General features: G+C 45.6%; 1 protein-coding gene across 1 annotated transcript; it reads left to right on the top strand.

Moving 5' to 3' along the window:
• Window positions 1-207: 207 nt before the first annotated feature.
• On the top strand, window positions 208-2,792 carry LOC118642833 (selenide, water dikinase 2-like). The gene has a single exon (XM_036280813.1). It carries the CDS (start codon window positions 352-354, stop codon window positions 1,702-1,704), a length of 1,353 nt encoding a protein of 450 aa, XP_036136706.1. The 5' UTR covers window positions 208-351; the 3' UTR covers window positions 1,705-2,792.
• Window positions 2,793-11,105: the final 8,313 nt, after the last annotated feature.

Below are 11,105 nucleotides of genomic sequence, written 5' to 3'. Positions count from 1 at the left end.
TTTACATTACCACAGGGCAGCGACCCACAGCACTTGCCCTGTTGTGTAGCCCGGACCAAATTTCGCAAGTTGGTGGTCGATTTGTGATACGTCCGTCTTTTCGAGCAAAGGAAGCCCGCCTCTCCGTGATAAAGTCGTTATTGGATGAAAGGGCTGTCAATCACCAAGGGAATAAACGTGGGCGGCCTCGGTTCCTCCCCCAGGAAGGCCAGGACCGCGCGGCGTGCCTTAAGTTCCGCGGCGCGAGTCGTGTGGGCCACCGTCTCCGCGGTAACGTCTGTTACTCGACATTACCTGGAGTAGGAAATAAAGGGGACCTCTCCTCTTCTCCCTCCCGGCCCGGCAGGCTAGATGGCAGAAACGGCGGTGACGGGTGCCGGCGGGGAGGCGATGGCGGCGGCGGCGGCGGAAGGTTCCGCGGGTCTGGCGGTCTTGTCTCTGGGTCGCGGCTTCTCGAGCTACCGGCCCTTTGAGCCCCAGGCGTTGGGCCTCAGCCCGAGCTGGCGGCTGACGGGCTTCTCCGGCATGAAGGGCTGAGGCTGCAAGGTCCCGCAGGAGACGCTGCTCAAACTCCTGGCGGGACTGACGCGGCCGGACGAGCGGCCGCCGCTGGGCCGGGGCCTGGTCGGAGGCCACGAAGAGGCGGCCCAGGAAGCCGGCCTGCAGGTCACGGCGGAATCCAGCCCAACTTTCCCAGCCCTGGGCATTGGGATGGACTCGTGCGTCATACCGCTGAGGCACGGAGGCCTGTCACTGGTGCAGACCACGGACTTCTTTTACCCCTTGGTGGAAGATCCCTACATGATGGGGCGCATAGCTTGTGCCAACGTGCTGAGTGACCTGTATGCCATGGGCATTACTGAATGTGACAACATGTTAATGTTACTCAGCGTCAGCCAGAGTATGACTGAGGAGGAACGGGAAAAGATAACCCCGCTCATAGTCAAAGGCTTTCGGGATGCTGCTGAGGAAGGAGGGACTGCAGTGACTGGTGGACAAACTGTGGTAAACCCTTGGATTATCGTGGGTGGGGTTGCCACCGTGGTTTGTCAGCCCAATGAATTCATAATGCCTGACAGTGCAGTTGTTGGGGATGTGCTGGTGTTAACCAAACCCTTAGGAACCCAAGTTGCTGTCAATGCCCACCAATGGCTGGATAATCCTGAAAGATGGAATAAGATAAAGATGGTGGTCTCCAAAGAAGAGGTAGAGCTGGCCTATCAGGAAGCCATGTTCAATATGGCTACCCTAAACAGAACTGCTGCTGGGTTAATGCACACATTTAATGCCCATGCAGCCACAGATATCACAGGCTTTGGCATTCTGGGGCACTCTCAGAACCTTGCAAAACAACAAAGAAACGAGGTGTCCTTTGTCATCCATAATCTGCCCATCATTGCCAAGATGGCTGCCATCAGCAAGGCCAGTGGGCGCTTTGGGCTCCTTCAGGGAACCTCAGCAGAAACTTCTGGAGGGTTACTAATTTGCTTGCCAAGGGAACAGGCTGCTCGCTTTTGTTCTGAAATCAAATCTTCCAAGTATGGAGAGGGTCACCAAGCATGGATAGTTGGCATTGTGGAGAAGGGAAACCGCACGGCCCGAATCATTGACAAGCCTCGAGTTATTGAGGTCCTACCTCGTGGGGCCACTGCTACAGCTCTTGCCCTGGACCATTCCAATGCCTCCTCTGAACCTAACTCATGAGACGGAATAGCACAAGTTGTTTGGACCTTTGAGCCTTTGTTCACAGTAGTGGATTCTGAAGAGCTGATTTGAAGAACAAATTTCCAAAGAAGGCTGCCTGCATAGAAGTTTCACAGTTCGCCTGTCTAGGTGATTTGAATCAGCTGGTCATAAGCTGCACATTCCATGGCCAGAAGTAACATTTTGAACTTTGGGGGAGGGTTGTTCAAATTTGGCTTAGACCAGGAACAGAAAAACCTGTTTCCTCTTTTCAAGAGCAAAATGAGGCTATTCCAGTTTGAGGGAATTGCAAAATATACACATATATATATAAAGATATATATATGCAATGTCAGAAGCAAATAAATTTGGATCAGCACTGTTGATAAATAATATAAATTGTTAAGAAAGATCTTAAAATGCAATGTCATGTTCTATTTTAAATTTTTCTGAAATACTCTCTTTCCTGCTCTGGACAAGAATTGAGCAGCTTGTCCAATGACTGGGAAAGGAGGACCTGCAACCATCTGACTTGGTCTCTGTTAATGATGCCTCTTCCTCTAAACCCCTTTAAGGACTGGGAGAGGCAGAGTGAGTCCCAGAGCCCAGGCCTTGGTGGTCATTAAGCTGTTAAATTTTGTGCTGAAAATTCCTGGTGATATAATCAATAAAGTGACTTCTAGTGAAATAAATAAAAAGGACTGTTGAAATTTTTTCTGGCTAAAGTTTGGATCCTTGGAATTCTGAGTCTTTCACAGTCTTCTCAAAGTGAATCAATTGATACGTTTAGAGTCAGGCAAAGTAGAGAGTTTTTCTGATCCTAGCCTAGGTGATTTCACATCCAGATCTAGGTTTGCATCTTTCTCCTGAGTTGACAGCAAAGGACTCAAAACACATAGACCCCAAGGACTAGAAGGTGGGACAGGAAATAGCAAAAGTGCCAACAGTTCTTGGAACATGAAAAGTAGGGGGAAGAGGGATAACTGACTTAGCGAATAGAGGAAGCCAAAATGTAAACACCTTCAGAGTTAGAGAACCTAACAGGAAGTGAAGAAATGTGCTCCAGAAGTACTTAATGAGGAAGGAACAGGGGTGGGGATAAAAATAGATACAGGTTGAAAGTTTATACAGGGTCATTAGATCTTTAAAGTTCTCACTCAAACTTCTCCCTGATTCACACAACCAGAAGACTGCTCCTTAACTTGAGTGATAAAGGGAGGTTTATTTTCTAGACAATGTGAATTTAAAAAATACTGTGGAGTCAAGGACACCAGGCACAACAGAAGACAGGGCACCTGACTGAAAACAAGAATAAAAACTGGATAATGAGACCCCAAAAAGCTTCCTCAGCTATTAAAAACACTGTGTGGGAACCTTATACTGTTACTCCTGGAGAAAATGAATGTGCACAGGAAAAGACATATAAACATAAACATTTATGGAGCCTCCAGTCAGAATCTCTGTATGGGTAAGTCTCCCAATTGATAAGCTTCACTCAAACACATTCTCTTTAATGCCTTATTTTAAAATAACAGTAGTCATTTAAGGCAAGACTCCAACTTGAAGACAAAGCTAACAACAAAAAATTCAGGAAGGAACAACAGGGAATGGAAGAGAAAAAAAAAGCAAGCAAAGATAAAAGAAGGAATAATATCCATGAAAAGATAAGAACAAGGCACTTAGAATATAAAAATAAAGCTAAGATTTAAAAATTCAATATAATTCTTAGAAGATAAAATTGAGCCCTGGCCTGGTTTCTCTGTAGGTTGGAACATTGTCCAATACACTGAAAAGTTGTGGGTTTGATTCCAGGTCAGGGCATATGCTTCGGTTGTGGGTTTCATCCCAAGTTGAAGAGGCACTCAATCGATGTTTCTCTCTCTCTCCCCCTCTCTTCTCTCTCCCCTCCTTTCTCCAAAATGAGGATTACATTAAATAAAGTTGAGGAAATTTTCCAGAAAGTAAAACAAAACAAAGATGCACAATAGAAGAAAAAGTATATATGAAAATCATAGGTGAGCCAGGAGGTTCAATATCTAAGAGAAAGTCAAGGAAGAAGTAATAGAGCAGACAGAACAAAGAAAATTATCAAAGAGTGATACGAGAAAGTTTTTTAAAACTTGCCCTGGCCAGTTTGGCTCAGTGGTTGAGCCTGCGGACCAGAGAGTCCTGGGTTCAGTTCCTACTAGAGGCACATACCACCAAAAAAAAAGAAAAAACTTAAAAGCTGTGGCACATACCTGTTAATTCCCAGCGTGGTGAGTGAAAAAATACACTAGTTTTATTACTAAAAATTTAAATGCCAGGATAAGGAGATAATAATAATAGCAAATGTTTATGTAGTGCATACTCTTTGCAAGGCACTGTTCTAAATGTTTTATATGTATTAACATTTAAAATTCCACCAATCTCATTGTGTCAATAAGAAAGCCGAGTGCAGAAGATTAAGAAACTTGCTGAAGGTTACACAGGCAGCCTTACTCCAGAGTTTATGCTTCTAATCACTGTGCTCTCCTAACATCTTCTGGGGAGAAGGGAAGATCACATGCAAAGGTTTGGGATAAGATAGTATCAGACTTCTCAACAGCAAATTGGAAGCTAAAAGCCAATGAAGGAATGCCTTCAAAATTCTGAGGGTAAATGATTTTCTAAAATGTATAATTTTAGCCCTGGCCAGTGTGGCTCAGTTGGTTGGAGCAGCATCTGGTACACCACAAGGTGGCGGGTTTGATACCCTTTAGGGCACATACCTGGGTTTGGGTTCAATCCCGAGTCAGGGCACGTGGGGATGTAATCCATTGATATTTCTCTCTCACATCAATGTTTCTCTCTCTCTCTCTAAAATATCAATAAAAAATAAAATGTAAATTTTATACCTAGCCATATCTTTCAAAAATGTAGAATAAAGGTATTTTTAGACATGTTAGGTGTCAAAGTGGTTTTATCCCATGTACTCTTTCTCAAGAAACTCCTGGAAGATGTGCTCCAGCAAAACAAGGGAGCAAACCAAGGAAGAAAGAAACATGGGGTTCTGGAAATCCAACCCAGCACAGTAGAGAGGTGAAAGGGGGTATCAAGGTACAACAGGCCTGGGGAGCAACAGTCCATGCTGGAAAAAGATCCTGGAAGGCTTCCAGAAAAAGGACAGTGGAAGATGGAGTATTGATGCATTTAATTTTGTGAAAAGTTTTCTGGGAAGATTAATGGAAGATTTAAAAAGAGTTAGTGATGATCTTATAAAAAACAATAGGTCCTAGAACAAATTAAGCCTGAAACATCATTGAAGAAGAAAAATGACAAAATTGAATCTGTCCTAATTTGGGCACATCAGGAGAAGGCAGAGTTCTTTTGAACATACAATAATGTTGGATAAAATAGAAGGTAGCAGGAAAGGAGGAAAACCAAATGTGAGATGGATTGGCTCTATAAAAGAAGCCATTGGCATGAGTCTACAGGAGCTGAGTAGGGCTGTGGAGGACAGAACACTGTGGACATCAATCATTCAAGCCAAGAGTTGGAGCCAACTCAATGGCACTTAACAATAATATTGAAAACTGGGGGGGGGGGCCGAGAATGATCCAGTCAAAAACAAAATCTTGTATATAAAATAATCTTTAATCGTGTATAATATTCATCAATGAACTTTTACATAGTTAATGTAAATACTATCTAAGAAAAATAAGTAAGTTAACTAATTGATTGTTTAAATCAGTTTTTTAAATCAGTTTTTCTCCTGCTCAAAGCTCCTAATAGCTTTCCGTAAGATTTCTGCTACATATCTCCATCTGTATCTCATGGCACTCTCCCTACCTCTCTCACTAAACTAGCCCAGTAGATTTTTTATGGTGCTTTCAACAAAACAAGATCCTTTGTGCTCTCAGTTCCCTTCATCTGGAAGCTCGCCTCAGGCTCTCTACCTGGCTAGCTCATTCTCAATCCTGACTCAGCTCAAATAAAACCTCCATAAAAGCCCTCTCTCTGCCCTGGCCAGTTTGACTCAGCGGCTAGAGCGTTGGCCTGCAGACCCATGAGTTATGGGATCGATTTTGGTCAAGGGCACATACCTCAGTTGTGGTTCATCCCTGGCCTTGGTTGGGGTCATGCGGGAGGCAACCAGTTGATGTGTCTCTCTTAAATTGATGTTTCTCTCTCCCTCTCTCTCCTTCCCTCCCACTCTCTCTGAAGAAAAATAGAAAAATATCCATCAGTGAGGATTAAAAAGATATATATATATTTTATCCTCATCTGAGGACATTTTTCCATATTTTGTTCAGAGAGAGTGGGAGGGAGAGAGGAAGAGAGAGAGAGAGAGAGAAAAACATCGAGATGAAAGGGACACATCAAGTGGCTGCCACCCACATGACCCAACCAGGGCCAGGGACAAACTGCAACCGAGGTACATGCCCTTAGCAGGAACAGAAGGCCGACGCTATAACCGGTGAGCCAAACTGGCCAGGGCTAAAAAGATATTAAGACAAAATAAAACCCCTCTCTGACCTGAGCAAACACCTATCTACTGTCCCTATATATTAGCTTTATAGTTCTTATCCTAATCTATACTTATCTTGAGATTTTATTATTTATAGTTATTTCTCTCTGCTAGCATGTACACTCCAAGATGCCAGGGGATGTTCTATATCCCCAGCATCAAAAACAATGTCTGCCCATAGTTAGTGTTCAGGGTATATTGAATGAATAACTGAAGTACACACTGGGGACCCTTGCCACCTCTATTTTCAACTTTTATAGCTCTTGCTATCTCTTAGCAGTGAAGGCTGATACCACCAACCTCTTACCATGAGGCTTTGGAAAAGAAATTCAGACCTTGGTCCTGATTATCCCTTTACACAGCTCTCTAACTGGTTCATTTTCCAGCTTGGGGTGGGCAGTAGAAAGGGAAGGAAAATGATTGGATGCTTCCCTGGCCTGGGCCCTCTGAGTTAACTTAGAAAGGATAAGGGGTTGAGAGCAAGGCAGGCATCCAACTTTTCCTTGGGGAGGGGCTGCGCATCACAATGGAGGTAGTAGGTAGTGGAGGTGACAGGGCCTTGGACGGAAATTAGAAAAGAATCAAGGGTACAAACAGAGGTAAGGAAGTTGATGAGGGAAAAGGAAGGAGAAGAAAAGGAAAAGGGAGCCAATGGTAAAAAAGAAGAGGGAAGCTGAAGCTTGAGGAAGATGAAGAGAAGGGACAGAAGGGCAGTGACTAGGTGACCTCGGCACACAGCAAGCACGGGTCAGTGGCCTACTTCACTTCCTTGTGGGGGCAGGAAGACGTCTTTACTTGCTGGGGAGCACCAAGGAGTGCTGGTGAGCTGAAGCCCATGCCTTTCTGAGTGATCTCAGATAGGCCTCTGCGTCTCAGTTTTCTCATCCATAAAATAGGTGCAGCCATACCCACCTATGGCACGAAAGTCAGGGAACTGATCCCATGAGATGTGCGTCTATAAATCAGTATTTATTTCATCTCTCCAAGTACCAGGCCCTGAGGAAACAAAAGCCTGACACTGCTTCTGTTCTCCAGGAGACCCAGTCTAGGAGGAGATCTAGAATAGGGACACCAGTCACCCCCAAATTAAGTTGAAAAGTGGTGTCATGAGAGCTAGAGTGGATGAAGTACTATAGAAACAGAGTTATGTCCTTTTGGAGGAAGTTTTGCAAGGCTTCTCAGGGGAGGTGGCTTTGAAGCAGGGCTCTACAGGATGGGAAGAATTGGATTTGGATATGCAGAGAAGGGGAAAGGGCATTCCAGATGAAGTGAACTGTGTGAGCAAAGGCAGGAAGGGGGAGAGTGGGGAATATCTAGCTGGACTTCAGCATGTTGTAAGGGGGCAATGCTGGATAAGTAAGTTGGGGAAGGGCTTATAAGAGTGTTGGCTACTCATCCTAAATGGACTATGCTAAAGAATCCTAAAAAGCCTCTGTCATGAGTCCCCATGAAACATTTAATAAGAACAAACATTTAAAAAAAAATTTTTTTTTTCTTTATTGATTTTAGAGAGATAGGAAGGGAGAGGGGGAGAGAGATAGAAACATCAGTGAGAGAGAACTTCCATCGGCTGCCTCCTGCATGCCCCCCACTGGGGATCAGGCCCACAACCTGGGCAAGTGCCTTGACTGGGAATCAAACCAGGGACCTCTTGGTGCATGGGTCGACATTCAACCATTGAGCCACACTGTCCAGGCCAACTTTTTTTTTTCTTTTCTTTTTTTATCCTCACCCCGAGGACATTTTTCGATATTTTGTTCAGATAGAGTGGGAGGGAGAGAGAGAGAGAGAAACATCGACGTGAAAGCGACACATCGAGTGGTTGCCACCCACACGACCGACCAGGGCCAGGGACAAACTGCAACCGAGGTACGTGCCCCTAGCGGGAACCGAACCCGGGTCTCTCCGGACCGCAGGCCGACGCTCTAACTGCTGAGCCAAACTGGCCAGGGCTGGACCAACTTTTTTTAATGTTCAACAGAGGACATGTCTTATTAATTTTAGAAAGAGTTGAAGGGAGGAAGGAAGGAGGAAGAGAGAAGAGAGAGAGAGCAAAACAGCAACGTGAGAGACACATATGAACTGGTTGCCTCCTGCATGACCCATAGCTGGGTCAGGGATTGAACCTGCAATCCTGATGTGCCCTTGACCAGGAATCAACCCTGAGATGCTTCGGACCGTGAGCCAATGCTCTAACTGCTGAGTCAAACTGGCCAGGGCAAGAACAAACATTTTTAGTGATAGCAACACCCTTTTCCCCATCCCCCAATTCAAAACCAAGGCCTATGGCCCTACCTTTCATTAGAATAGCATTGGGATAGGCTGGGGATACAACCATGACAAGATGCTTAGTGTCCTGGTCCTCCCAGCACACACAAGAAGGGGCCTTGTTGGCCATGATTCTTTAGATAGGAAACTGAGGCTCAATGAAGAGAAACAAACTTCCCAAGGGCATTGGTGAATGGAATCCCAATCACCTGACTCCTAGTATCCATCACACACTGTTGTCTCTGGGATCTTGGACTGGCTCAGGTTCTCCCACCCCCTAACACCCACACAGCTCATGGGCTTCTACTGCTTTGTTCTCCACCTGCTGTCGCCTCTTCCACTCCAGGGTTTCCGAAAGAGCCTTACTGGGAGCAGTTGCCCCACTTGGCTGTAGTGTGGAAGGTGGGCAAACCCTTCTGAGTAGCAGAAGGGCATGTGTGTGCATGGGCATGTTCGCCTGCCGCAGCCCGTCCATCCTGTCATCAGACATTTATTAGCCTGCACTGAAGAAACACCTTTAGTTGAAAAGACTAGTGCACTCAACTCTGGAGGGGGAGGAAAAGCCTTATAAAGGGTTAATCATAAGCGTGGATAAAATGTAAGACCAAGCACACTGTGGCCCTGACTAAAGTAGGGAGGTCAGGCTCTGTAGATATGACTGAAGGGAATGGTGAAACTGACTGGATGTGGGGGGAGGGTGCAGAAAAAGCCTGGAATGAGGAGTCCCTGTGATAGGGCCAATCATATGTGCAGGTCTGTTCATTTTCCCTCATGAGCGCCTCCCTTGACCCTCAGCTCCCTGCTGTACTGGAGCTGGATTTGGTTGGTCTTCAGAGGACGATGCTGTGGAGCAAAGAACTCGGATGTCTCTGCAGGATGCTTCACAAGAGCCTTGCAGCTCAGCCAGGGATTGCCAGGGAGGAGGGCGAGGCAGTCCCGGAGAGAATGCCTCCTCAGTCTTGTCAATCTCCAAGGACCATCTAGCTTGTGAGCTCTAGAAGTGCTAGTCCCTGACTCTTCAAAAATCTGAGGTGCAGAAGACTCCTGAAAAAGTTGCTGTCCAAGTGTGTTTTATATTCCAGTAAAAGAGTCTGGGTTCTTGTCTGCAGAAGCTTAGCAAACACCAAGCAAGGTTCTACGGGAGGTATCGCCTCCTGAAACTTGAAGTTCACAGATCCATAGGACAACTCAATGCTCTGAACTTCGGGCCTGTATGTCTACCTGTGTGCCGGACATCATCTGATGTCCTAGAGCTACCTTAGACTCCTCGTGTCCCAAACTAAATTTATTATGTTCCCTAACGCCCAGGTCCTCTGTGTCTTCTTTCCAGCAAATGGCAAAACTATCCATCCATTTACTCAAGCCAGAAACTCAAGGGGTTACTCAGGACTCCCTCTCTTCTCTTATATCCCATATCCAACTTCCATGTTGCCTAATCCAGTAGTCTCACCCAGCAGCTCAGCAGCGTCCAGATCAGATGCCCACTCCTTCTGGAACACTCGCCTCTCTTAGCCACCATAACAGCATACTCTGACAATTTTCCTCTTACCTCACCTGCCTCTTCTCTGCTCCACTGCCAGATGTTGGAGTACCCGGAATCATGGTCTTGTCTACATAGACTGTCACATTAGTTATGCTTCTCCAATTCCATGATTTTAAGTACTGTCTAAATGTCTGAGACTACAAAATCTAGCCCTGGCTGGTTTGGCTCAGCGATTAAAGCGTTGGCCCACAGGCCCGAGAGTCCCAGGTTCAGTTCCCGCTAAGGGCAGGTACCTCGGTTGCAGTTTGTCCCCTGCCCCAGTTGGGGTCGTGTGGGTGATGACCACTCGATGTTTCGCTCTCTTTCTTCTCTCTCTCTCTCCCTATCTGAAGATAAATGCAAAAATGTCCTCAGGCTCTGGCCAGTTTGGCTCAGCGGTTATAGCATCAGCCTGTGATCCAGAGAGACCTGGGTTCGGTTCCCGCTAAGGGCGCATACCTCAGTTGTAGTTTGTCCTCAGCCCTGGATGGGTCGTGCGGGTGGCAACCACTCGATGTGTCCCTTTCATATCGATGTTTCTCTCTCTCTCTCTCTTCCTCCCACTCTATCTGAATAAAAAATGGAAAAATGTCCTCGGGTGAGGATTTTTTTAAAAATGTCCTCAGGTGAGGATAAATAAATAAATGTCTGAGACTACCAAATCTGAATCTCTCCTGATCTCTCCTCTAGTGCTTAGCTTTATAAACCCACCTGCCACTTGACATGTATCTTCAACTTGCTTTGTCATAACTCAAACCTCTGAAACCACAAGTGTTCAATCTTGCACCTTATTCTTTTTTGTCCCAATATGAGTCATCCATCCACCAAATTGTTCAACACTCCCAACCTGTACACCATGATTGGTTCTACTCTTTCTCCCATCCTGCTAGTTCACATCCAACAAAGCCAATATATCTACCTCAAAATATGTTCCCAATCGTCAACTTCTCTCCATTTTTACCCACCATCAGCCTGATCTAAGTCACCAGCGTCTCTTGCCTGGACAACTGCAGCCACTCATCTCCCTGCTTCTGTTATTGCCCTCCTCCAATTCATTCTTAACACAATAGCCAGAGGAACTCATAATTACAAAATATGATTATATGACTCCCCTGCCTAAAATCCTCCAAAGGGCTTCCATAA

This window comes from Molossus molossus, unplaced genomic scaffold (genome assembly GCF_014108415.1).
Source record: "Molossus molossus isolate mMolMol1 unplaced genomic scaffold, mMolMol1.p scaffold_m16_p_3, whole genome shotgun sequence".
Classification (NCBI taxonomy): Eukaryota; Metazoa; Chordata; class Mammalia; order Chiroptera; family Molossidae; genus Molossus; species Molossus molossus.
Note: the sequence above shows the minus strand (reverse complement) of the source record. Positions and strands in the feature narration are given on the sequence as shown.